General features: G+C 37.9%; 1 protein-coding gene across 1 annotated transcript; it reads right to left on the reverse strand.

Annotated features, from left to right (window-relative positions):
- Positions 1-1,530: 1,530 nt before the first annotated feature.
- On the reverse strand, positions 1,531-26,631 carry cyp3a4.2 (cytochrome P450 family 3 subfamily A member 4, gene 2). Its single transcript, XM_002943903.5, has 13 exons — positions 26,462-26,631; positions 25,188-25,281; positions 21,904-21,956; positions 19,459-19,558; positions 17,927-18,040; positions 13,752-13,840; positions 12,943-13,091; positions 11,023-11,150; positions 10,690-10,765; positions 8,968-9,128; positions 5,411-5,637; positions 4,612-4,774; positions 1,531-3,689 (listed from the first exon to the last, which is right to left on the reverse strand). The coding sequence occupies exons 1-13, from the start codon at positions 26,530-26,532 to the stop codon at positions 3,600-3,602; spliced, it is 1,515 nt and encodes a 504-aa protein (XP_002943949.2). The 5' UTR covers positions 26,533-26,631; the 3' UTR covers positions 1,531-3,599.
- Positions 26,632-27,211: the final 580 nt, after the last annotated feature.

Genomic DNA, 27,211 nt, shown 5'->3' on the forward strand with positions numbered 1-27,211 from the left:
TTTTCAAGCTTCATGCACTAGCAAAGGCAAAGTACTAAAACATCTTAAAAAGTCAGAACACTCTCAATTCTAAGAGTATTTTCATAATGCAGTCACATACACTTATGTATTTGTTCAATGTATAGAACTTTATAAGTGCACCATTTAGGGACTGTGACCAGTATTTAGGTTTCCATTGTAACCCTGTGATCACTAAAAGGGTAACCCCAGGTATTGTGTCTCCATTCCTTCAGGCTCTCGTTAGACTTTTCGATGGGGGGAACATTTCCCTACATCACCATATGAAAATATTCCATGTGCATCAAAATATCATAAGTAGGACTGGCCTACACAAAAACAATAAATCAGCGTTAGTTTAATGGTGCAGGAAGAAATCACTGGTGTGTTTTGGTGCAGCATATGCATTCTGAATGTATATTTTGTGTGACTTAAATCCCTTAAATGTGGATTTAAATTGTAATGAAAAAGGCTAGAGATTCATTTTTCAGCATACAATTAAAAGCACAATGTAGGTGGTTTTGGTCCATGCCTAAGTACAAATACATGCTGTTTTAGCATTTATTTTGTGACACAGCTACAGCTTGCTTCTGTCCTCTCAAAGTAAATGATGGCATTTCAGCAGGTGTGAGCTAGAAATGAATCACTGATAAGCTCAAGTCAAAGTTCTTTATAAATAGAGTGAAGTGAGAAAAAACAGGCAAAGGCGAAGATGCAGCAAAATTGTTGCTTTAATGGTGTTTCAAAGAAATACAAGAAAACGAGCACTGCACTACATAATCAAATTATTATACAGGTATGGGATCCCTTATCCAGAAACCCGTTTTCCAGAAAGTTCTGAATTATGGAAAGGCCATCTCCCATAGACTCCATTATAAGCAAATAATTCTAATTTTTAAAAATGATTTTCTTTTTCTCTGTAATAATATAACAGTGCATTGTACTTGATTCCAGCTAAGATATAATTAAGGCTAATGCCACACGAGGCGTAGGGCTGAAATTTTCGGCAAGCGGATAAACGCTTGCCGAAAATTCAGCCCTACGCCTGCTACTTGTGCCTGCACCCGAATGAATGGGATATGCTCGGGTGCAGGCACATGTAGCCGATATATGCAAGAAAACGCGAGACTTTGCATTCTCGCGCGTTTTCGTGCGTATATCGGCTACATGTGCCTGCACCCGAGCGTATTCCATTCGTTCGGGTGCAGGCACAAGTATCAGGCGTAGGGCTGATTTTTCGGCGAGCGTTTTTCCGCTTGCCGAAAAAATCAGCCCTACGCCGCGTGTGGCATCAGCCTTATTCTTATTAGAGGCAAAACAAGCCTATTGGGTTTATTCAATATTTAAATGATTTTTAGCAGACTTAAGTTATGGAGATCCAAATTACGGAAAGATCCCTTATCCGGAAAACCCAAGGTCCTGAGCATTCTGGATAACAGGTCCCATACCTGTATTTAGAATGTGTTGTGTATATGGGTATAAAGTTAAATACACAACAACACAACACTCCAAAACTTTGCACAAACACAAATATCAGTTTGGTAAAAGGCAATTTTTATTAATATCAATACTGCCAAAATGTTCAGTACAAAAGTGTGTCAAAAACATTTAAAACCAGAGTCATTCCATTCCACTGCAGTAATCCGTAAAACACCTTAAAGGTGGCTATACATGGGCCAGATGTCAATCGGGCAGGTTCAGAAATCCTGTGGTGGCAAGAGTGCTTTGACTTGTTGCTGTGGTCCTCGCCCTGATAGCTTACATCCCATTAATATGACTAGATTGTTTGTCCCTTGGGCCAAATGATCGCACCAATCCAATATCGCCCACCTCAGGGTAACCATATAGGGGGAAGAGCTGTTCGTTTGGCAAACTTGTCAAACAAGTTAATCTTTCAGTGTATGGTAAAGTACCTTAATTAGTCTCTCAGCTCTTGGCAAATTTATATTTAAAGTGAATAAGGATATACTAACTTATTGAGTTAAATAGCATCAAGGCAGGTGTAAGGAAAGCAGGGGAGAAGTGACACAACACTCCACATGTATCGTAACTTGCATCATTCTAAAGCATCCATAAATAAGGGGAGCATAAGGAGTAGGTTGAATGCATCGGGAGGTACACATCCTGGCACCAACAGCCTTCTAATGTCAATTAATTTATGCCAGCATCAATAGAGATTGGTGAGCAAGTGCACCAAATCAGCGTTCTTTTCTGCACAACAGTATCAGTAGCATTTTAAAGCATCTAAATGTCAAAATTAACAAATCTTAGTATAAGACAAAAATCCTGTTCAAAATATACAGGGCCTTATTTACTAATTTGTTTGCTATGCAAGAACAATATTTCCCCCCTATGATGCAGAATTTTGCCCTTAATTCCAGCGTAAATGCGCCTGCCACAAATGTGACAATTGAACAGTTGTGCAATTAGACACAAGATGCCACCATTACAAATTGGGAATCAAGTAGCTAGGTAATAGGTACAGTATATACTTATACGTCCCTAACTGCCTCCTTTTATGCAAGCATCAAAATGTGCAAATGAGAGCCTCTACTCTACACCTGATCATATCAGCGCTTTCTTATACACTTTCTTATAGCACAACGCATGAAAAATACAAAGGTTCATCTGTACTAACAGTATTTTGGTGACATTCTATAAAGAAAAAAAATGCTATAAAATAAAAATATAATATTGACTATATTTTGTAGCTCTCTCTTTTTCTACATATACTGTTTCTTAAGTACAGAAATAGAAACCCTTTTTAAAGGGGTAATGTATTAAAAGGTTTAGTTACCCATAGCAACCATTCAGCAGCTTCCATTTACTAGTCTCTTTCCTGTGCTGTCACTCTCATATTGCTTCTGGATTTCACCCTATGGAGACATTTTGCCTCAGTTTGCATGTTTTACTTTTACCAACTAATGTACAGTGGGAAATTATGTTAATGGAAATGAGTATGTGACAGTTCTTATCTGCACTTCTTATCAAAAACAATAGCAACCAATAACACATTTATTATGAGGCTATATTTGTTAGACTTATTTTGTATTGTCTTCTGGTGAGAGAGACAGGCCTCTTCAGACAGAGTCAGCAGCTTATCTGATTGTGTATGGGCACTCCCCAACTTCCTCCCTGACAGATATCTAACAAAAAAATCAGCCAGACATCTGCTGGCAAGGTTTAAAAAGCCTGTCAGGGCGACTACTGCATAGGTGGTTCTCTCCCAAATGACTGTATCAGCCTGATATGGCCCAGCACGTTGTTGGCCAAATTGAGCAAAGATCCTCATTTGGCAACCTCATTAAACACCACTGTGTGTGGGTAGGTACAGTTATAACTTGAAGCTGGTATTCACGCTGATCTGTTCGTTAACTGAATCTGTTCCACACTGGTACTACATTTTAAAATGTAGAAGTATAGCATACAATACCTATGCACAGGACTGCATGTCTGTAAGGCACAGCATTCTCTTTTATTACTTATTCATAATATTTACATGGATTCATTAATGAAAAAAAATATTTAAAAAAATTCATACTGCATTCAGGAACATATCCATCAAGAGAATTACCGATGTAAACACACTGTATTCTGTTTTGTTACTCATGAGCTGCTGCCCGAGAGAGAAATTTTAAAACAATTGGTTTCTTTGGCTGTAAAACGCCTATGGTGCTGAACTCCATGGGAATCTGCAGAAAGAAAATTAATCAGGAGAATTAACCTGCACCTTGTCCTTCTCTAAACAAACAATGCTTCAATAAACCTTATATGTTACAGGTAATGTCCATTAAAATGACAAGCACATATTTGGTTTGACCTTTTCTGCACCCTGTTTACTCTGCTTCATACTGTATTTACCATATGCCAGATGTTCACTCATCCACTACAAAAGCTTCAGCTTTATTACTATTACATTGAGTGCCCTCTCTGCACCAGAAGTGATGTCTTTAGTACTGTATGTACTACTTAGTGCCATGCTTATTATTATTGTGAACCTCCGTATGACGCTGCAAATGTACTAACAACTGTACATCGAACCTCAAACTTACTCTGGTGTATAAAAAGCCTATGAAGCAGAAAAAGGTCTACATTTTTGTAATAGTTTGATCTGCCATTACAGGCATATTGTTTATTATAGATTTTTTTATATTATTTAAAGAATCTTGTTTTTCTACATGTATATATTTGCAAATATAGTGGGCTTGATATCTTAATGCTTTCTTAACTCTACTACAATGCTGAGTACATGTTTCTGGCACACCAGTTGTCAGTTGTGGTTTAATTACAATCCATGGAAAACCCAAGGCCTGCAGAAGAAGTGTCTCTTGCTTTGCTATCTTTATTGAAAGCTTGAGTGCTTCTATACAAGGAATCCTATCTATAAATCATAACAGTAAAGCTCTTTTTTTCTAGACAGATAATGGAGTAACAAAGGAAACATGGAAGCAAAAATATTAAAAATAACCTTTTCAGAATGAGAATAAATAACATTTTTTCATGCCTAAATTACTTTATGTTAGTTTAATGTTCTCAGCCACAAAGTATAACTATGATGAAACTGGCCCAGTCATTACTTTTTGCCATCTAGAGGTAAATTGAATGCTTTCTTACCAGAGTTTCTGCACAAGGCCGGACACTGAAGTTCTGTAACAGGGTGGCAATGGCCACTTTCATGCTCAGGAGAGCAAATCTCAATCCAATGCAATTCCTGGGACCATCTCCAAATGGCAGAAAGGTAAATGGAGTTTGAGTTGCCCTGTTTTCTTTACTGAACCTGGCAAACATGAGAAGATTCAGAACATACATTAGTAATGAAGTCAGCAACCACTGAGCTCTAAGACTAAAAATGAATACATTATTGGAAGGGGTGTTCTCTATGACAGCGTTTTTCAACCACTGTTCCGCGGCACACTAGTGTGCCGCGAGATGTTGCCTGGTGTGCCGTAGGCAGGGCACCAATGTACTAGGGGGGCACTGCTCTTGGCACCAATGTACTAGGGGGGCACTGCTGCTGGGCACCAATGTACTAGGGGGGCACTGCTCTTGGCACCAATGTACTAGGGGGCACTGCTGCTGGGCACCAATGTACTAGGGGGGCACTGCTGCTGGGCACAGAGTTACATTTTTAAACATTTTCTAATGGTGGTGTGCCTCGTGATTTTTTTCATGAAACAAGTGTGCCTTTGCCCAAAAAAGGTTGAAAAACACTGCTCTATGATATAAGCAAGAGATCATGGTAAAAAAAAATAGGGAGGGTCTAAAGCAAATCTGTACTCTCTCTGAAGCGAGAGTTACTAGAAAGATGCAAGACTGTGTTGAAAGCTCAGAGGACATTGTTTAGAAGATTTTTTTTACCTAATCATGTTTTGAGTATTTACATCCCTTCATGAGCAAAATCATGTTGATATACCTTTCAGGGCGGAACTCTTCAGGCTCTGGCCAATATTCAGGGTCCCGTTGTAGCACATATGCTGGGATCATTGCGACTGTCCCCTTGGGGATGCTAACACCATTAATCTCAACATTCTGCTTTGAGACTCTTTCTAGTCGTCCCGCAGGGGGAAACAACCTGAGGGTCTCCTGAATAACCATATCAAGATATTCCATCTGCATTAGAATGTCATAAGTAGGACTGGCCTATAAAAAACACAATTTATTGACAGTAAATTGATTATAAATTGACAGTAACCTTATTAATATATACTGTTCATATGTTATACAAAATAAAGCAATAGAACAGGAGAGATACACAGAGAATTAGCAGTAACACAAAGAAAAGTAGACATATTTGCCAAGGATTTTTAAAATATATTCAATGAGCAACCACAGTAGTCCTTTTCTGATACATTGCATGCTGTGGTGCCACAACCATGCTGTGCAAGAATGTCCTAACAAATTATTATATGTTGTACTGCATTCTTTTCCAGCAGAGCAAAGTTTTCTGAACCACAAATTACATTATTGCTACACAGCATAGCATTTTCCATTGCCTCATTTTGCCATGCACAGAGCATTTGCATCAGTGGCATAGTGTCAACACACTATGCTTCCACGCAAAAATTATTTAGGGGAAGATGGTGCACATTTGCAAACCCGTTACCCCTCTCTCCCCCACCATGATGCACCGCTAACCACAGCAAACAAGTTAGAGGGCGGTGGAAACATTTGAAGTGACTGGCTGGGCAGGGGGAACTTCTATACAGTGGAACCAGCAATCTGGGTCTCCTTATACCCTGGCCCCCCGTGACAATGGGGTCTGCTGTATGGTAGTTATGCCACTGACTGGCATCCAGGACAATGGCTGTGCCTTGCAACTTGCAGAAAATAAGAGATATTACTTAAGGTGTGCAGCACCGCTGGATGCAAGCCTGCACTGTACTTCTGCCACTAGCAACTAAAATGAAACGGAAAAGTTAAGAAAGACAAAAAGAAGAGAAGAAAAAACTATATATAGAGAAATGATAATCCCAAACATTTTTAGAGGTACATAAATGGCAAAAAAATAAAATTAAATAGGAAGGCATAGTTGCCAGTTTAAGGGCATCTCTGCAATGTATCAACTGGGAAAGGCTTTTCATGGGGTTAGACACAGAAGGAAAATGGAACATCTTTAAAACATTGCTTTGCAGGTATACACAACAGTATATTCCCCTTGTAAGCAAGGAGAGGCAGCGCAAAGCAAAACCCTTATGGCTGAATAAAAGAGTTAAGGTCGAGGTTGGTAATAAAAAACGTGCTTTTAAAGCATTCAAGTTAGCTGGGACAGCGGAAACTTTCATCAGGTACAAGGAAGCAAATAAAGCATGCAAAAAAGCTATCAGGCAAGCTAAAATAGAGATGGAAAGGGATATTGCAGCTAGGAGTAAAAAGAATCCAAAATTATTTTTTAATTATGTGAATAGTAAAAAAATGAAGCAAGAAGGGGTGGGAACTTTATTATCACGGGGGGGTACGTTGGTTGATGAGAACGGGGAAAAAGCTGAAATTTTGAACTCTTATTTTTCATCTGTCTATACATCTGAGGAGCCAGATAATGAAGGCTTCCCTTTTAATATACCCAGTGCTAGTAATTTAGCTACTGGCGCATGGGTCACTCAGGAGGAAATTCAAAAGAGACTTGAACATGTAAAGGTAAACAAAGGTCCAGGACCGGATGGGATTCATCCCAGGGTATTAAATGAGCTGAGCGCTGTGATTGCCAAGCCTCTTCACATAATTTTTCAGGATTCGTTGAGGTTTGGCATGGTGCCGAGAGACTGGCGGATTGCTAATGTGGTGCCGTTATTTAAAAAGGGATCTCGTTCTCAGCCTGAAAACTATAGGCCTGTTAGTCTGACATCAGTAGTAGGAAAGCTTCTGGAAGGGGTAATAAGGGATAGGATAGTTGAATACATTGCAGTTCACAATACTATTAGTTTGTGCCAGCATGGTGTTATGCGTAACAGATCTTGCCAGACTAATTTAGTTGCCTTTTATGAGGAGGTGAGCAGGAACCTTGATGCTGGAATGGCAGTTGATGTCATCTACTTAGATTTTGCTAAAGCGTTTGATACAGTACCTCACAGAAGGTTAATGATCAAATTGAGGAATATTGGCCTAGAACATAATATTTGTAATTGGATAGAAAACTGGCTGAAGGATAGAGTACAAAGAGTGGTGGTAAATGGAACATTTTCTAATTGGGCCAGTGTGGTTAGTGGAGTACCGCAGGGGGCAGTCCTTGGTCCTTTGCTTTTTAACTTGTTTATTAATGACCTGGAGGTGGGCATAGAGAGTACTGTTTCTATTTTTGCTGATGACACTAAATTGTGCAAAACTATAAGTTCCATGCAGGATGCTGCCGCTTTGCAAAGCGATTTGACAAAATTGGAAAACTGGGCAGCAAACTGGAAAATGAGGTTCAATGTTGACAAGTGCAAAGTTATGCACTTTGGTAGGAATAATATAAACGCAAACTATCTACTGAATGGTAGTGTGTTGGGGGCATCCTTAATGGAGAAGGATCTAGGGGTTTTTGTAGATCACAAGTTGTCTAATTCCAGGCAGTGTCATTCTGTGGCTACTACAGCAAATAAAGTGCTGTCTTGTATAAAAAAGGGCATTGACTCAAGGGATGAGGACATATTTTTGCCGCTTTATAGGTCCCTGGTAAGGCCTCACCTTGAGTATGCAGTGCAGTTTTGGGCTCCAGTCCTTAAGAAGGATATTAATGAGCTGGAGAGAGTACAGAGACGTGCAACTAAACTGGTAAAGGGGATGGAAGATTTAAGCTATGAGGTTAGACTGTCGAGGTTGGGGTTGTTTTCTCTGGAAAAGAGGCGCTTGCGAGGGGACATGATTACTCTGTACAAGTACATTAGAGGGGATTATAGGCAGTTGGGGGATGTTCTTTTTTCCCAAAAAAACAATCAGCGCACCAGAGGTCACCCCTATAGATTAGAGGAACAGAGCTTCCATTTGAAGCAGCGTAGGTGGTTTTTCACGGTGAGGGCAGTGAGGCTGTGGAATGCCCTTCCTAGTGATGTGGTAATGGCAGACTCTGTAAATGCCTTTAAGAGGGGCCTGGATGAGTTTTTGAACAAGCAGAATATCCAAGGCTATTGTGATACTAATATCTACAGTTAGTATTACTGGTTGTATATATATATTTTATGTATGTGAGTGTATAGATTGGTTAGTATAGGTTGTGTGCTGGGTTTACCCGGATGGGTTGAACTTGATGGACAATGGTCTTTTTTCAACCCTATGTAACTATGTAACTATAGGACTACTAAGAGACCAAGCTAGCTGAATGACAAAAGTGGAAAACAAAGCTAAAATTTTAGATAGCTATTTTGTTCAATATTTAATGTTTACAATCAACACACACCATTAAAAATCACTGGTCTAAAAGCAGTAGGTAGAGAAAATATTTAACAGGCACTTGTAATACAAGGAAGTTGTTATCTATAAACTATTTATTATTACCTTGTCAGGGAGAAATGAATCTATCTCCTCATGCAGTTTCTGCTGGACGTCAGGGTGGGTGGCAAGATTATAAAACAGGTAAGACAGTGCTGTACTTGTGGTTTCATATCCAGCGAATATAAATATAAGGGACTGAGCCATTATTTCTGCATCTGTCAGAGCTTTAATGAAAAAATAAAGAGGTGTATTAATAATTGTAAGTAAGATATATACTGTAACTTAGCCTTATTTACATTTCAAAAAAAAATTCACTATAGATACAGACTTAGGATGGTTACAAACAAAGCCACTGCGTTGTTTTTAACCATGGCTGTAAAAACTGTGTGTTGAGTTCTTGGGTGCTGCAGATAATCCTGGGGTTTGCTTGAGTACTGATCTACAAGAGGAGAAAATTTAAATACAACTGTGAAGGCATGCATTTTTTACTGGAGGGGGCTTTTGTACCTACATGGTGGTAAAGCATTCCATGTGGTATATAATTTCTAGCTTTGCTCTCTGTGTGGATTTAATTTGCCTTTTTATTAAACTTACTAACTTACTAAGTTTATATTAGTAAAAAAATACAGTTCTGTCCATTCATTGGCTGATATAACCTAGTATGTATTTATGCCCTTGGTTTATGTGTAAAAACAGTGAATCTTATGATCCCAGGGGGCAGCCATTAATATTTAAAATGGCAATTTTCTATTTAGCATTATCCAATGGCACCTACTGCTAGAAATATAAGTTTTTATTAAAATTGTTTAAAGAGGGTTTAAAATATAGAAGAAGCAGTATTTTGCATATGTGCTATTTTATGTGAAATATTTAGATAAAGGTTTTGTTTCCTTTTAAATGATTAAAAGCAAATTAATACAGCCATTATTTTGTAAAATGTCCATTATGTCAACAACAGCACATAATTCTATTTTTCAGGGTCATGTTTACATGTATTAGCTCTTCTTACTGGCCACAGGTGTCAGTAAACAATCCTGTGAAGCACACACTTTTAATAAAGATTCTACTCTTTGGGTTAAATACTCTCTTTGAAGTCCAAAATGTTATTTTCACCCTACTAAGTCACCCTACTATATATCCTGTCTAGGATAGCAAATAAGTGCAACAAATCTTACCAGACATTCCCAGTAAATAATAATTCACCCCAGATCTCACTCTTAATGACTTTCAGACCAGGAGACCAGTGCTACAATAACAGTTGTCCTATAGTACAGGGCTGCTGTGCAATTTCCTATGTGCAACAGCCTTAAAGGAACAGTAACACCAAAAAATGAAAGTGTTTTAAAGTAATTAAAATATAATGTACTGTTGTAACTGTGTAACTGGTATGTTTGCTTCAGGAACACTTCTATAGTTTATATAAATAAGCTGCTGTGTAGCAATGGTGGCAGCCATTCAGGCTGAAAAAGGGAGAAAAGGCACAGGTTACATAGCAGATAACAGATAAAACACCATTGTATTCTACAGTGTTTATCTGTTACCTACTATGTAACCTGTGCCTTTTCTCCCTTTGAATGCCTGCTCCCATGGCTACACAGCAGCTTTGTGCATACAAATTTCCCAGTGCAGGACAGCAGTACATATTAGTTTTATGACTTTGACACATTTTTATGTTTTGGTGTTGCTGTTCCTTTAAAAGGAAAGTTACCCACCAATGTAATACATATAAAATCAAACTCTCAGTAGATCTTTTTTAAAGATAAAATGGCATTCAATCATCAATACCTTTATGCTGATTGCTTGAATCATTTCCTTCTGTTGTCCCTGAATCCACCATAAGTTGAAGTAAATCCACACGTCCCTGTTGGCAAACAAAGTAACAATAACATATTGCATCCATGGTCGGACTGGGCTGCCGGGGAAAAAACCTGGTGAGCCCCGGCCCTAGTGGGCCCCGACAGCCCAGACCTGACCCTTGCCGGCGCTCCTCCGGCCAACTGTTCCTTCCCTGACGCGTTAAACTTATGCGCGCTCAGGGGAGGACGTTGGGTGGGAGAGCGCTGGCGAGGGTCGGGTCTGGGCCGTCGGGGCATGTATATGCTTTCAGTTTGCTCTCACCGAGTGATCTCCTTTTTTTCTCTTTTCCCGAAAGCTTGTGACAGCATTCATAAAAAACTGAGTGAAATCTTTTGGAAAAAAGCTTATATTCAGGACCTCAAAAATCGGTCTAAGGAATGGAAAAATCACTGAAAAGAAAATAAAAAATTTTTTCACACTTATTTATGAGGACAGGAACAAAACAAAGAAGGCGAGAGTATCATTTGTGTATGCTGTGTAGGACTGGAAAAACCAGGGTTGATTTCTTATAGATTAAATGAATGATTACAGTTTTAATGGAATCAGAGACTGACAGCTATAATAAAGGTTAATAGATGAATACTGCAAAAAGCTAGAAATTTCTAGCCCTGAATCAGAATATCTTGTTATGATTTTTTTTTAAAAGGTTTTTATTTTGCATTTTCAAACAAACAACAATAAACAAGAAAAGAAAAACAGGTACAATAAAGTGAATTGGCACTTACATCATTGTTGTGTACAGTTATTTGCGTTACGTATTTAGTGACATTTTGAAATAAGACTCCATGTGGTATCAACTTGTCAAGGTACACCAGGGGTTATTTGTGGATTAATCATCCGGTAGAGAAATATTAGGGTTGGCATCTAGCCAGGGTTCCCATATTTTTTCGAATTTCCCAGGTGCGCCCCGGGCATTATATGTCAGTTTGATCAGCGGTAGTGTCCCATTTATTAGTTCTATCCATTGTTGGATTGTGGGAGGAATGGGGCTCATCCACTTTATTATTACTACCTTTTTTGCATAGAACACAAGGGAGCATAGTAATGCTCTGGATTTTTGAAGGGGTACTAATTCGTCTATTATTAACAAACATACTTCGGGGGACCTGATGCCCGGAAGAGACAAGTGTTCCTCTATATAGTGGGTGACTTCTGTCCAATACGTTAGTACTTTGGGACAATCCCAGATCAAGTGGAGGAAACCTACTTCTGCCATATTACATTTCGCACATTTGGATTTTTCTAATTTCCCCATGGCCTTAAGTTTCAGAGGGGTAATGTATATTTGGTGAATCATCTTAAACTGGATCATTCTATCTCTAAGTGATATTAGGAAGTCGTATAAGCTATCGGTTGTTTCGTCCCATTGGTCCTCGTCCAGGGATGGTACAATTGCCAGCCATTGGAATATCTTGTTATGATTACTTGAAAGCAACTGGACTTCTTGATAGAAGTGGCTTCTTCAGTTCAGTGGTAAGGAATTCCCATTAACCCTTAGGGCTACATCACATGTGGCATTTTTGCCATTATTACAAAACTGTAATGCAGCATAAAAATGGCTTTGGAAAATACAAGCTTTGTTTGGGCATATATCAGGCAGGTGTATTTTTAAATTTCCAGTAATTCATTCTACTCTCCTACAAACCAATGCTCTAATTCGCGTATCCTACAAACCACAACATTATGTCAATCTGAGCTTTGTCACACACACTGCGTCACATAATGATGTGATGTTCAATAACAGTACCTTGTTTGTAGCACTATAGAATTATAATAATGGCAATGACTTGTATATTGAAACACACCTGAGACCTGAACAAAGGGAATAGTATAGTGGCATTACAGAAATTATAGTTTATATGCCACACTGGAACTTGGTAATAACGCAGCATAAAAATGTCAAATGACATAGCCCTAGGTGTGGTTCAGCTAACACCTGCCGGAATAAATTCATTTGGAGTTTGGTTAATGTATTACCCTTTAGGGTTTCAAATGCTAGGGATTTGCATTGAACACAAAGGGTGTGAAACCCTGCACAGCTAACCACAGAGAATGGATAGGCCAGCTGATTAGTAGTACTACTTGGAGATAAGGGAGAGTGTGTTGGCTCAGCATAGAAGAAGACCCATTAGTCAAAATGCTGCCAGACAAGGAGCCACCTGTACTGGAACAACAAGTTACCTGCAAAGATGATCACTGGGCTCAGAAAGCCAGTTTTCAACAGATTCTTTATGTGAATAACAAAAGGATTTGAAGGATTTTGAAGAGAGTCAATATTCACACTGAATGAAGTGCTAGTGATAACATCCATGCTGTATGCTCCAATCACACTAGAAAGTCAAAAGAAATACAAATACAAGTTTCAGCTGCAGGTGCTTATGGTGTAAAGAGCCAATCATGCATTAAATTTGCATGCCAGGGAAGGATAATACCATTTCATAGATTCTGCACATTATAATGGAAAGCAGGATTTGAATTTTAGTGGTGAATGTCTTCTTTGATGAGTCCAAATTTGTGCTCAGTAAGCAGAAAATCATCAGTATTAACTATACTAAAACTATTTGTATTGCACCTAAAAGCAGTGCCTTTTAAAATGCCATTGGATCACCATGGATTGTATCCCAGGACTGGTACTGTAGTTTAAATAACAGGGTTTCTTGTGGAGGTTTGCAGAGGTCTCCAGCAACACACAGTTATCTACTGACATTTTGATTGTCTCAGTATCGTCAGGTTTACTATTATGCATATTCTGTTGTCATGGCAAGTTCAGTTTCTGGTGGCATTAATTGTCATTGTGGAGGGGGAACTGATAAATGGCAATGCATGGGCATTTTAATCAAAACTATATTTTTCAGCTGCCTTGGAATGTATCAGCTTCTCACACTTTTCAAACTGCAGTGTTTTTTTAGATGTTTTAACTAATGTTAAATATAGAACACAAGCTTTATGTATGATGGAAGAAAAATAAAATGTTATTAAACATGACTCACTCCTTCGTTGCACATGGCTCATCTTTGTCCACAGAAACCTGGACATTTTTTACAAGGATATCTGAGTAATCTTTCATTATCTGGAACATCTGAAACATTGAAGACAGTGTGTTCATTAAAATATATATTATTGTCATTTTAAATAAAACCAGCCTTAATATTCTGATCCTTACTGTTGTTCTAATTTCTACATAATCTAGTCATAACATAAGGATTTTCACTAGAACACTCCTTTGGTACCATACTGTCACAAATCAATTAAACATGCTTAAGAGGATAAAAGTCAGATATGTATTACCCCCTTTTATCTCCAAAGGGAATAAATATCAAATACATGAGCATACATAAAAAGGATCTATTATCCAAAATGCTTGGGTCCTTAATTAAGCACTGCTTAATTTGCTGGCACCATATACATAAATGATGATGATAAGGTATCTTTCTGTAATTTGGATCACCAGACCTTAAAGGAGAAGGAAATGTAAAGTCCTTTATCAAAAGAAACACAGGAGTTCTTGTCTCATTTTTTTTAAACATGTTGTTTGGATTTCTGACTTTCTCTCTCAGAAAAATCCTTAATTCCCACAATCTGCACAATTTTCTCCTCTATCCTCTCTCCTGCTCCCCCCTCTCATAAGAATGCTTAGGACTCCCCCCCCCCCTTAGAAATGTGTGATCTGAGCTATAACTAGACTGCAAACAGGAAGCTTTTTAAAATGGCAGCTGCTGTCTTAAGCAAACAGAGAAAGCTTCTAGGGCTCTTTACTCAGGTATGGCAATGCTTTCTGCAGAATAAATATATTGTTCTAGGCGGCACTAATGTGGCGAATCTATTGGCAGTAAAATGCCAAAATGACTTTCCTCGTCTGCTAAAAATCATTTAAATGCTCAATGTTTTTGCCACTAATATGGATTCATGCATTTTAGTTACCACCAAGTACAAGGTACTGTTTTTTTTATTACAGAGAAAAATGAAATAATTTTTTAAAATTAGAATTATTTGATTAAAATGAACTCTGTGGGAGATGGGTTTCCTGTGATTTGGAGCGTTCTTTTTAAAGGGTTTCCAAAAAGAAGGCATCCCATACCCGAGTGGATTAAAATGACCTGATGTGGCTGTTGTGCCAGATATTAAAATAATTATAATTAATGTACCCCCTATTGCAAAATATAAGGATATTATACAGTCACCGATAAAGGTACGAGTATGAAGCCCAGTGCTTTTAAACCAGTCATGGAACTCTGAGGTTACGTCTAATATCCACATGTATTACAAAAGGGGGTATATTATTTATTATAATACACAAGTTTCAACAAGTCATGTTAAAATTACATCACTAAGCACTAATTATAACTGATGACATCACTAAGTGCAGATTATAAGGACATAGAAGGCTTTTACAGGATATTTGATGGCTTTTGTGTATTATAAGGCTATAATGTACAGTTTGTTAATAGGAAAATATAAAAATATAAACATACAATTATATATATATTATATAATCTTCATATTCTAATTTTAGAATGCACTAAGCCATAAGGGTTATGTTGTAAAATGAAGAGTGCAGACACACTAATATAGTGTCCTACTCACCAATGAACTGCCCACTTTATGTTGCTGCCATGCCTAATTCTTTACAGTCTACAGTTCTTTAATTTCCTTGTCAAAAGCAGCATAAACAATATTAGGACCCAAAATATAGCTATCCTTGTGACTTTGCCTTACTCTGTTTTTAATATTAGGGCCAAACTGATATCTTTGAATTTTATAAAGCCCCACTTCTCCACCCTGACTACAGTGTTAGAACTGCAGGAATAGCTTAAAGAAGAACTAAAACATAACAAAGCTGCTAAATGTTACCTGAGTTTATTGACCAACTCATATACTCATATACATATACTGTACACATAGAATATAAAAGTAACAATGCAATGCTGATTAGTAATTTATTTAGATTGGCATTACATGACAGCTAAGGAACCAGTGCATTCTGCATAAGAATTGAATACTCTATGGGGCCGATTCAAGGTTGATAAAACGAGCGCTATTTATAGCATGCATTAAAAATTTTAGCACTTATTTTTTTCAACTGAACGCTCGATTCACTAAAAGGACACTTGTCATAATTAAGAAGCAATGTTCTTTGCGTTATTTATCTTGCGATGAGCGATTTTCTTGCGTTATTTTCCACTGCGTGCGATATTAGCGCACGATATTACACACGTAACCATTACTTTCTGAAAACTACTGTTCTGAAAATTACCATTTCCCTGAAAACTGCATCACTCTAGGACAATCACATACTTGAAAAAATCAGACTGCAAACTCCGTTGTGTTGCCAAATGCTCACAAATCACAATGTTCTTTAAGTATCGCCTACCCCAAGTAGGTGTTAATATTCGCACAGATTAAAGCGATATTTTGCGCGTTTAACACTTCATATGTGTTTGTGAATCATGCGTTAGTACTATTTCTATTCGCTAATTAACGCAATGCGATAGAAATAAGATTTTTTTGTGTATGCGATATGCATCTTAACACATGCAAAATGACTTTGATGAATCGGTACTTAATTATTGCGCACTTTTTAACACAAAAAAGAATGCGATAAGCATTATCAACCTTTAGTGAATCTGCCCCTATGCCTCTATGACAGGCAAGCCTAATTTTCTGCTTAAAGATTTGGGATGACCCCTAAACTTAGCTTCTCAATAGTAATTAAGACCACAATGAGCATGTGCAGAACATGACCTAACAAAATGCAAAGTGAGCTACTAAGCACAACTTTGAAGGCCTAGGTCCTAACTGTTATGGAAATGCAGAAACTCCAGGCTGATACATTAAGTTCAGTATATAATAGGGCATTTCTATAATAGAGCATTTTCTAGCCATATATCATATTTCTGGTTCAGTTCTCCTTTAAAGGACAATGAAAGGTTAATATAAATTAAAAGTAAGTCTAAAGGCATTCTTTTAAAGTACTTACTGCATATCTAAATTCCCAGATCCCTGCTTGCTTCTCTGAGATATGGTGCTGGCAGCCTACAGCAGTTTGAAGACTACAGTGACACCACTGAAATCTCTCTTCCCTTCCTGTAGGTGCCAGCGGCAGCCTTCCTATTCTCTGAGCATGTGTGTAACTTGATCCTGTCTCCTGTTCTGAGCTACACATGCCCACCAGCCAATCAGAAGTGGATCTGGCAGAGGGGAGGGGGGAGGGAGGGAATGAAACACATGTGCAGTATGAAGCAAGGAGGGAAAGGAAGGGAGAATACCTTTTTAGAGATGGCTGCCTGTTCTAGAAAATGTGAAGTGTGACTGAGTAAATATTTGATTAGGTGAGCCAAAAGTGTGGCGTTTTTACTAAACAATAGGAGGACTATTGGGCAGTATGCTTTTTAAATTTTGACTTGCATTCTCCTTTAAGATCCCACTTAATAACCCACTTTAATGGAGAAAGAAGGCAAAGTCACTTGGGGACTTGGTGACTTAAATCACCTTTTACCCCGGGCTGGTGCTCCTGTTAGGAGAGAACAGCACCAGCCCGGGGTACCTGCAGCGCTTCCTTCTTCCCCTTTCTCGTGCGCACGCATGTGCAGTAGAGTGAAAAGCTGAACTTTAACAGAAAAGTCGTCTTTTTACTCTACTGCGCAGGCGCCGACCGCTGGCATTTTAGGAAAAGGAAGCAGGAAGGAGGAAGAACATTTTGGCACCCCCAAGTGACTTTGCCTTTCCTTCTCTTTAAAGGGAAAAAATTCCAGCAATGTCACATCAAAAGGTGTGTATGGCCTACTGGCCCATTTTAAGAGGCAAAATATCACCTTTTACAACATAAGGTCAATGAACAGGACTTGTGCCCAACATTTTAATCATGAAAAACAGAAACTGAAGCTACTCCATGTTTGGTCTTTGTGAGGTTGGTAATAAAATGACCAGTGCACAGATTATCCACCTGATTACAAAATAGTCAAAGAAGGAAAAGGGAGAAAGAATGGGGGCTGTTTACTGGTAGCATATATTTTAATTGATCTAATCATGTTCAATTGTAAATTTTGTTAAAACTCTGCTACTCACATATTTTGAGGTGAACAACACCTTTTAAATAATTAGTGCAATAGGAGACAGAACCATTATGTGTATATAGTGGAGAATATAATTAAGATGTATTGTTTACCTCTTTTAGTTTTCCACTGGTGAATGTAGGTGAGAGCACACTGCGAATCCTTTTCCACTGCTCATCCTCTGCAACAGTGATGGCAGACTCAAGGGGGCCGTTCAAACCAAAATTCTATAACAGATATTTAATAAATCTGCATTTTAATTACTTAAACATACTTCATATTCCTAAAAAGGGTGAACAAGTCAAATTGAAGCTGTAAAGTGTATCTTCTAAAGTAGTTTATCTTACAATCACTCCTTTTTCTTGAATACATACATATGGACATCTCTCACAAAACAGGTGTAAATTACAATGACCCTGAGCCCAACTGTTAGAGCACTAAGGGGCTCATTCAGAAAGCACTTGCACATAGGGTTTTGTTGCACTCTGCACCAACTTGCAAAAAAACACAGCACAAGCAACTTATGGCAGTACAGAGTTCCTTTGTGGTCGACACTAGCTAACTTGCAAGTCTTAATAACATACAAGTTATGGGACAAGAGGGGGGAAGCTTACATACTGGGAAGGGTCTGAAGTCAAAAAAATATGCCGCCCTGCATTTGTTTTTTTGCACTTTGTACCCTGTCCTGTCATCAGTAAATTGCCTTTGAGGAATAATGACTCTCAGAGTCTCTGTAGTATGCAAAATATAGAATAAGGCAAAATATATTAATTTTGTGAAAAACAAAATGTATTGTATCTAAGGGGCTGATTTACTAACCCACGAATCCGACCCGAATTGGAAAAGTTCCGACTTGAAAACGATCATTTTGCGATTTTTTCGTATTTTTTGCGTTTTTTTTCGGCATTTTTCGTTACCAATACGATTTTTGCGTAAAAACGCGAGTTTTTCGTAGCCATTACGAAAGTTGCGTAAAATCGCCCGATTTTTCCGTAGCGTTAAAACTTACGCGAAAAGTTGCGCCTTTTTCGTAGCGTTAAAACTTAAAAGGTGCGAAGTTTCGCGTAAGTTTTAACGCTACGAAAAAAGCGCAACTTTTTGCGCAAGTTTTAACGCTACGAAAAATCGCCAGATTTTACGCAACTTTCGTAATGGCTACGAAAAACTCTCGTTTTTACGCAAAAATCGTATTGGTAACGAAAAATTCGCAAAGACGCCGAAAAAATCGCAAAAAATACGAAAAAATCACAAAATACCGATCATTACGAAAAAAACGCAATCGGACTCATTTCGACCCGTTTGTGGGTTAGTAAATGTGCCCCTAAGTGTTAGCATAGTAGAAGGGGTAGGGTATGTCTGACTTAGGTGCCAAACAAGAATGGGAATGTACCACTGAACACTGTGATAAGACTCTCTAAATTCTTTATTTTACACATGTAAAGGTGTATGCACATATTTGTTTGTTTCTGTTTTCACTGGGTATTTTTATGCCCAATAAAATAGATTTTTATTAAAGAGTAATATGTCATAACTGATTTATTCCACTTTCCATTTGCATTTCAAAGACCTAAAAAGTGGGTTCTTCTACACATCTTCAAAATGTCTTTAGGAATACACCAGAGCATTATATGCATAATCATCTTACCCGTCTGTTAGTGAAATTTGTGTAACACTCTTTCACAAGAATAGTTTTAATTATAGCAGGGTCCATAATTGCAAGTACGGGTTGTCTCCCATCATACATTCTGCAAACAAAAATGAGTAAGAAATTGCTCATGGCACATGCATGTTTTATTCAGTTCAGCACTAGCAGTTATTATAATCTGTGTTTATCTAACTCTAAAATGTCCTGCTTTTATAAAAGGATACTTTAATGAAAACTAAAAGTGTTTTTATGTACTCTAATCTTTTTAAATAATGGTCTGTGTCTTTTTTTTGTATTAAACTCTTTTATTATCTCATAAATAACAATTTCAATTTGCTTAAGTCTAATTACATTTTGCTGAATATTCAGCATAAAGCATGCTAGAGTGACATAAAATGGAGTGAAATAAAATTGAATAAAATAAAGTAAAACAGTATGATGTTTATTATCAGTAAGTAGAGCAAATGTTCAGGTCATGTAATAAGTGAGTTCAGGTAATAAAGTGGCAATAAAATTGGTGCATTATAATATATATCTATTATTTAAAGAGGCAGTTACTTATTCAATAAGATAGATATTAACAGAATATTCTTCTACGGCAATGTCTTTTTTTATTCATTTAAATGGGGAGGGGGATTTATCAAAAGTTGAGTTTGAGAAAAAAAATGATTAACTTATTTAAGAAAAAACTTGAACCAAACAGTCAAGTTTGTGTAGTTTTTGTGTAAAAAAAAGTTATATGCCAGCAAGAATCATATTGCTCCATTCATTTTTCTGGCATGTTTTCCCCAATTATTCAAGTTTCCAGAAAACACACGCATGAGTATTTGTATTTGTGATTTTTCTCTCCGGATTTTCAAAAATCTGCCACATTACACAGTACCTTGTACCTGATAAAAAATTTTTTTTTTAATTTTAATTGAAATGTTTTTAGTAGCTAGAAGGCAATATGAATGCTCCATACACTTTTTTTTGCTCAAAATACATTGCACTTAGGGTGGCGATACACGTTCAGGTTTTAATCTTCTTCTAACGAATGTTCAGCTATCAGTCATATTTTTAAGTGCAACAACCTGAAACTAACATTCAGACTAAAATTGTAGGATAAAGCCCTAAAAATAGCAAATCGGATGGTGTTCTCAACATGAAATAGTTGTCAGACACCAATCATTGTAGGTCCCCCAAGGATACGATACACGTGCAGATGTTATTGACCAATCAACATAGCACAAAAATTATTGGGACAATAATTCTAAGCCCACACACGGCCCAAAAATCAGATGAAACTAGTTTTCTCGAGATTTTAGTGGTGCGTGTATGGCCAGCTTTAGACTACTGGGCTAATGACTAAAGTGTCCTCATTATTTACACATTGACTGAAATGTTTACACTTGTATAAACAAGTAAATGCTGCAGCCAGTGGAAGATACGTTTTTAAAAGATAGTGATGATGTGTGTTTGCAGTAATGCCACTAAACATTTAGAATTACAACACTCTTGTGCAGTAAAATTATTGATTGTAGCCGATGGTTATTATTGTTATAGTATCATTAGTATCATTAATGCATAGATGCCTTCAGAAATAGTAGTTTAGGAGCTATATTAATTTGTTTTTTTTTCATTAGTTGCTCAAAGATAATTTCATGGTCATTTTCATAAAAGTAGTTTTACGAAAGTAATAGCATGTATGGCTAACATTTTCCCACGCGACAAATATTTGATTAGCGCACGTTCCGTCAAATACCGCACGAAAATAGTCTTCGCGACTAAAATAACGCAAGCAGTATCGCGTGTAAATTAATGCAAGTATGCTTTTAGTGAATCGTGCGTTAAGACGCAAAAAATTAGACACAATAAAAATTTTAACGCATGCTATAAATAATGCACGTTTTAACGCACTTTAGTGAATCAGTGTGTGACTACACAGTGCTACATAGAAGGGAGGGGGGCTGGACTTACATTACTTCTCCTGTAAATCCTTTTAAAAAGTAAGGTTATACATACAGAATTCTAAACTACAAGCCACTTCTACCTTTAAAGGGAATTAGTTAGGCATATCTTGTGGAATAGTTAGGGTACTTGTGGAATAAACAGATATATGACTATGAAGATTTTCATTCATCCAGGTCATGGTATATCTAATATAAATAAATCTAAAGCAACTGGACTTGTTAAGTAACCATTGAAGACGTTCCACTACTCATCCGAGCAGTGAAGAAGCTGCTCGGATGAGTAGTGAAACGTCTTCAATGATTACTTAACAAGTCCAGTTGCTTTAGATTTATTTATATTAGATAAGAAATAGGAAAATAAATAAGAAAAGAAAAAAGTTTAATCTTAAAGGACAAGGAAATGTAAACCTCATGATACTACAGAATTCCCACCAGTTATATATTTTTCATTTAAATCTCTTGTGCATGTGGTGGCTTTGGGTCTCTTACTCACCCCCACATCCTCCCATACTTCTTGAAGCATTCAATATCAAACTGTATCATCCCCTGAAAAGATAAAAACAGACAGTAATAAAGTAGAGTAAATTATTATTTTTAAAAACATATATTACAGGTTTAGGATTGATTATCTGGAATGCCTGGCACGTGGTATTTTCTGCATAAGGAATGTTTTGGTAATTTTGATCACCATACCTTACTTAAAAGAGAACTAAACCTCTATAGGTACAACAGCCCCCCTTAACTGCCCTCTATCTCCCCCCTTCACTCTCCCTTCTCACACAGCCTATTACATTGAAAAGTGGCCCTATCTAAAAACCTGAGCTAAAAAAGCAGAGAAGCGTAGCAGAGTACCTAGGTGCCATCTTCTGTCCATTAGAAAATGCTTCGGGTCTCACTGCTGATATGGACGCTACAGGAGCATGCGCAGCTTCAACTGCACATGCTCCTGTAGGGTCCGTGTCAACGGTGAGACCCGAAGATGGTGCCTAGGTACTCTGCTATGTCCCTTTCACATGCAACACCATACATGAAAGGTGCAGGTTGTACCCATATGTGAACAACATAGTAACCAGTGTAAATCTTCACACACATTGTATCTAGAACACCTTTTTTTATCTGATTTTGGGAGCAGTTATGTCATAATTCTGGGAAGCAATTTAGCTGCAAGGATAAAAACACGATGACATGTGCTGACACTTTGCACTCCATAAATTAACTCTTAATTGTTTTTCCACTGTGCCCATTATAGGACTGCATATTTTACTAAAACCTGCAAATAATAAATTAGATATTTTGAATATTTTTAGATTTAAGCCAAGGACAATCCTCCCCTTTAGTGAATAAAATGTAACCTTTATTCTCATACTTTTTATTGTACAGCATGTGCATTTCAAGGATCCCTTTTCAAGGATCCCTGGAATCAAAATGTTATTCACTAAAAGGAAACTTGTTTTTGGTTTTATTTTTATTTTTAAATATAATTGATATGGAAAGTGGTATCTGTCCCTTGCTATTTCCTCCACTGCTTGTACAGAACACATGTACCATGGATAGTACAAGTCTTTTGTATGCAAAGCATTGTTGGAATTATCTTGGCTGGACATAGTCTGACTGATGCTGCATTGTTTTAATGGTATATGTACTGTAGTAAGGTACATGGGACAAGGGACATGGGACTTAGTGAATAACATGTAACCTTAATTCTCTCACTTTTTTAGACCAGTCTCCCCTTTAGTGAATAACATGTAATCTTTATTCTCTTACTTTTTTGTACAGAATCTCCATTTCAAAGATCCCTAAGTAGAATCAAAATGAAGACTTGTTCTTGGTTTTATAGTTATTTGTAAACATAACTGATATGGAAAGCAGTATCTGCCCATAGCTATTTCCTCCACTGCTTGTTTTGAACAGATGTTCCATGGAAGCAATGTAGTCAGCTCTTTTCCATTCTGTTAACCACAAAACATGCAAGGCAGAATTGTCTTGGCTGGACATAGGCTTAAGCTGGCCATACACGCACCGATAATATCGTACAAAACTTTGTTTCGTACGATATTCGGTGCATGTATGGCAACTCTGCGAAGTGACCGATATAGCAGAAAGCTGCAGATATCGGACGACTCGCTGATCGGGCAGGTTAAAAGTTTTTGATCGGGCGCCATTGAAGGTGCCCGAGCAAAATCTATGTTCAGGGCTTAATCAGCCCTGAACATCAGTGGAGGGTTGGAACGATGTTTTGTGTGACCAATGGTCGCACGAAAGATCGAAAATCGGCACGTGTGGCAAGCTTTACTGTTACTACATTGTTTTAATGGTAAATATACTGTAGTCAGGTTGAACAGTGCAGACTAGGCAAAATTCTACTTCCAGCCATGGTTTTAGCTAGGAAGGTACCTTCCTAATGGTGACATCACCAACTGTACTGCACCCTTCCTGTGATGTAACCGCCCATACCCTGCACCCTTAGATCATGTAACTGTGTGCCTGTAGGGCACGAACCATGTAGGGAAAATGGAAATGTTAATCCTTTCAAAGTTGACTTTTTTTAATTCTACTTTTTGTGGCCCTTGTGAGATCCTTTGAGTGTTTATAAGCTCCTATTGTTGCTGTTCATGTAACTGCTGATACCTGCACCCCTGCACTTTGGGATCGGTCAGCCATGGATTGGGAATTGAAATGCCTCTTTTTAAACAGTATACCATGAATAACAACTCATTTTAATTGGTTTCTATTTCCCAATTTAGATTTATTCTCCTCTCATATAAGCTTTGTGAGGTTGACAAACTTATTCTGTAAAGGTGGCTATGCAGGAATTTCAGACCGATTCAGCAACTTATCCGCCCATGTATGGGGCCCTCCAATGAGCCTACCTGACTGATATCTGGCTGGAAATTGGGCAGATGTGAAGCTGCCCAATTGAGTGCTGTCTTTGTTCTGTTGTTCTGACAATCTTTTGCTCAAAACCAAGGTATGTGTCTAATAAATCTTACCTTTTTACTTCAAACGACCTTTGGTATCAGACTTTTTCATAACACCAGGGTCGGACTGGCCCGACCCTTGCGGCGCTCCCCCTGCCCAACCACTCCTGCCCCGACGCGTTAAATTTACACGCTCGGGGAAGGACGTCGGGTGGGGGGCCCTGCGAGGAGGGTTAGGGGGCCCCTTGGGGGGGAGGCTGTGGACATGGGCCATATGGGCGGGCTATGGGCGCGGGCCACGGTGGGCCCTTCACCCCCCCAGTCCGACCCTGCATAACACTACCAATATCTCATGGGTGGTTGTGACTACAGCTAGACACAGTGCTGGCATGGATTGACCCTGGGTCTTTTGCCACAGAGATCCACTTTAAAACTCACATTTAGCTTCTTTTTGAAATCCATGGAGCTTGCATCACTAATGCTACTTATAACGTCAATGTCAGTCAACAGCTGGATATTGACAAAAAAAAAAGCATGGTGGCTAACACAAGGCTAATTATGCAATGGCATATCAATGAGTCTTTTTACAGAGGGATTAATACATCTGTAGAAATTCTTTCCTTGAAATATTTGTACAGTGAGATACAATGCTGCACATAGTTTAAAGAAAAAAAAATGCTTTTTAACATGTGAAGAAAATACTGAAACTAAGGCTTATGGCAAACAGGTAGGTACACCACATGAAAAATAATTATCATTATTCAGTCCAAATGAAATTTAGAAACTACTTAAGTAAAGGCAGTTTTTTAAATAAATAATCATGAAGTCACATATTCATAAGATTTTTTTATTTACTCACTTTCCTAAACTCCAGAAATGTTCCTATGAAGGGCAATGGAGTAGGTCCAGGAATTCCCATTTTCTTAAACAATCCATATGGCCAAATTCCATATCTGAAAAGAAAAAAAAACACCATTTAGTGGAAGTATTACAGTCTTTGGGGTCAGTTTGCGATTTGTCACCTGCTGGAAATCGGAAAACACCTTGGGCAACAAAGTGCCTGTAATAACAAAAATGGTTAAAATCAAACCTTTTCACCTTTTCAAACCCTTTTCACCTAGAATGGAAATGGCATAAAAGTATTGGTGCACTTTCCTGACAGATGATCATGGATTTAAAAGACTGAATTTTTTTTAGCTCAGCAGTTTTCTATCTGTGATTTACATACTGACTGCAATTTAAGTATCCAAAAGCAGGTATATCAAACTTCGATGGACTGAAATAAACGGGTAAAACTCACCTAATGACTTGCATAAATTCTATGGAGGGCCACAAGTACCTAAAGTTATGTAAGGGGTTAACAAAACTTAGCTTGCCTAATAAAGCTCATTTGGAAATAAATAAGGGGTTAACAAATTTAACTGTAGGAAATGTTAATAACTGTGGATTCACAAATCCGGAATGTGATATACCCCAGTACTTTGCTCAGTATTGGATGAATTGGTACTGTCCAACCAAACCTGAACCATTAAAATAATGTAACTTTAATTTTAACTGCTAACTGCAAGAAAATATATTTTATAGCTCCTAATAAGGTAAGGACATTTTCAGAGCTTGGGGACATTCTGTTAGAAAAGGGCAGAGGGCCACAGAAGTCACACAAAACACCAGTTTGACCTGCCTTTTCTGAAAAGTAGACTGTATGCACAAGAAGATGACATTTCAAATAAAATTATTGGTCCTTACTAAAATATGACTGAAATGTAAGTTTAACTTAAAGCTTCTGTAGAATCATTTTTAAGTTTATTTACTACTAAACTCTATGATCCCACTGTAGCTGCAGCAAAGGACTCCAGGCATGCATGGCTCCATTCCAGATTACTGTGTATTGCTTTAGTGCCTATTTGGGGTCTGCCATTGGAAACAATACTGGATGCCAATATGATATTAACAGAGAAGAAACACTTCAGATCATGCTATGTAGCTCCATGTCTGTCATTCACAGGTGTAAGACCTATAACATCCAGGGAAATGACATTTCATCCTCATGAAAAGCTTCTAAATAAAACAGTACAGCTCTGCAAGAAGTCAGCAACGCGATATATTGTTAAAACTCACAACTCTTCTACTCACAGTAATATAAGCACCAATAAAACAGCAAGGAGAATCCATGTCCCTGTTGATAGGTGAGGAATGAGATTCATGGTGCCCTAGGACACCCAGGCTTCTCACTGAACTTCTCTGTGCAAGAGTTTTTCCCGGTGTCTCTGCTGGGTGAGTCATAGCAGTCACATGATCTCAGGGCTAGGCTGGAGTTCTTTGAGTGAGAATTGTTTACACTACACAATGCACCGTATGTATGTCATATGCCGATCAAATTGCAGTAGTGTATGTTTCTAAAACCAAGGCACAGGCAGAGTACTTCCGAAGTGCCAGGGAAATTACCTTTTTGCTTGTTATGTATTTGCTTAATATCCTCAAGCAACTTTGCCTTTATAAAACGAATCTGCAGTTTTTTTTTATGTCGGCATATACTCATATCTGACAAAATTTGCAATCTGCAATCCTATTTGCAATCTGCCCCTAGTTCCACTGAGTATCCCAGGAAATATTTTCCCTTGATAATGTCTTATGGTTTCTCAAAGTGACTTGCTTTACAGACATAAATTAATATTCCTATGGCCAGTAAACAATTCTGTCATGTCCATGTTTCATGTATGGTGGATGTGACATACTATAGGAGTTATTTACAATGCCCAGTGCAGTGTGTAGATTGCAAAAATTGGCCATTTGGCCTTTTATTTGCACTTTGCCCATTGCTTTGAGCATTGTGCATATAGCCACATGCCTCTGCAGGAGACAGGTGGAGACACATAGGGGGAG

The sequence above is a fragment of the Xenopus tropicalis genome, chromosome 5 (assembly GCF_000004195.4).
Source record: "Xenopus tropicalis strain Nigerian chromosome 5, UCB_Xtro_10.0, whole genome shotgun sequence".
Taxonomy (NCBI): Eukaryota; Metazoa; Chordata; class Amphibia; order Anura; family Pipidae; genus Xenopus; species Xenopus tropicalis.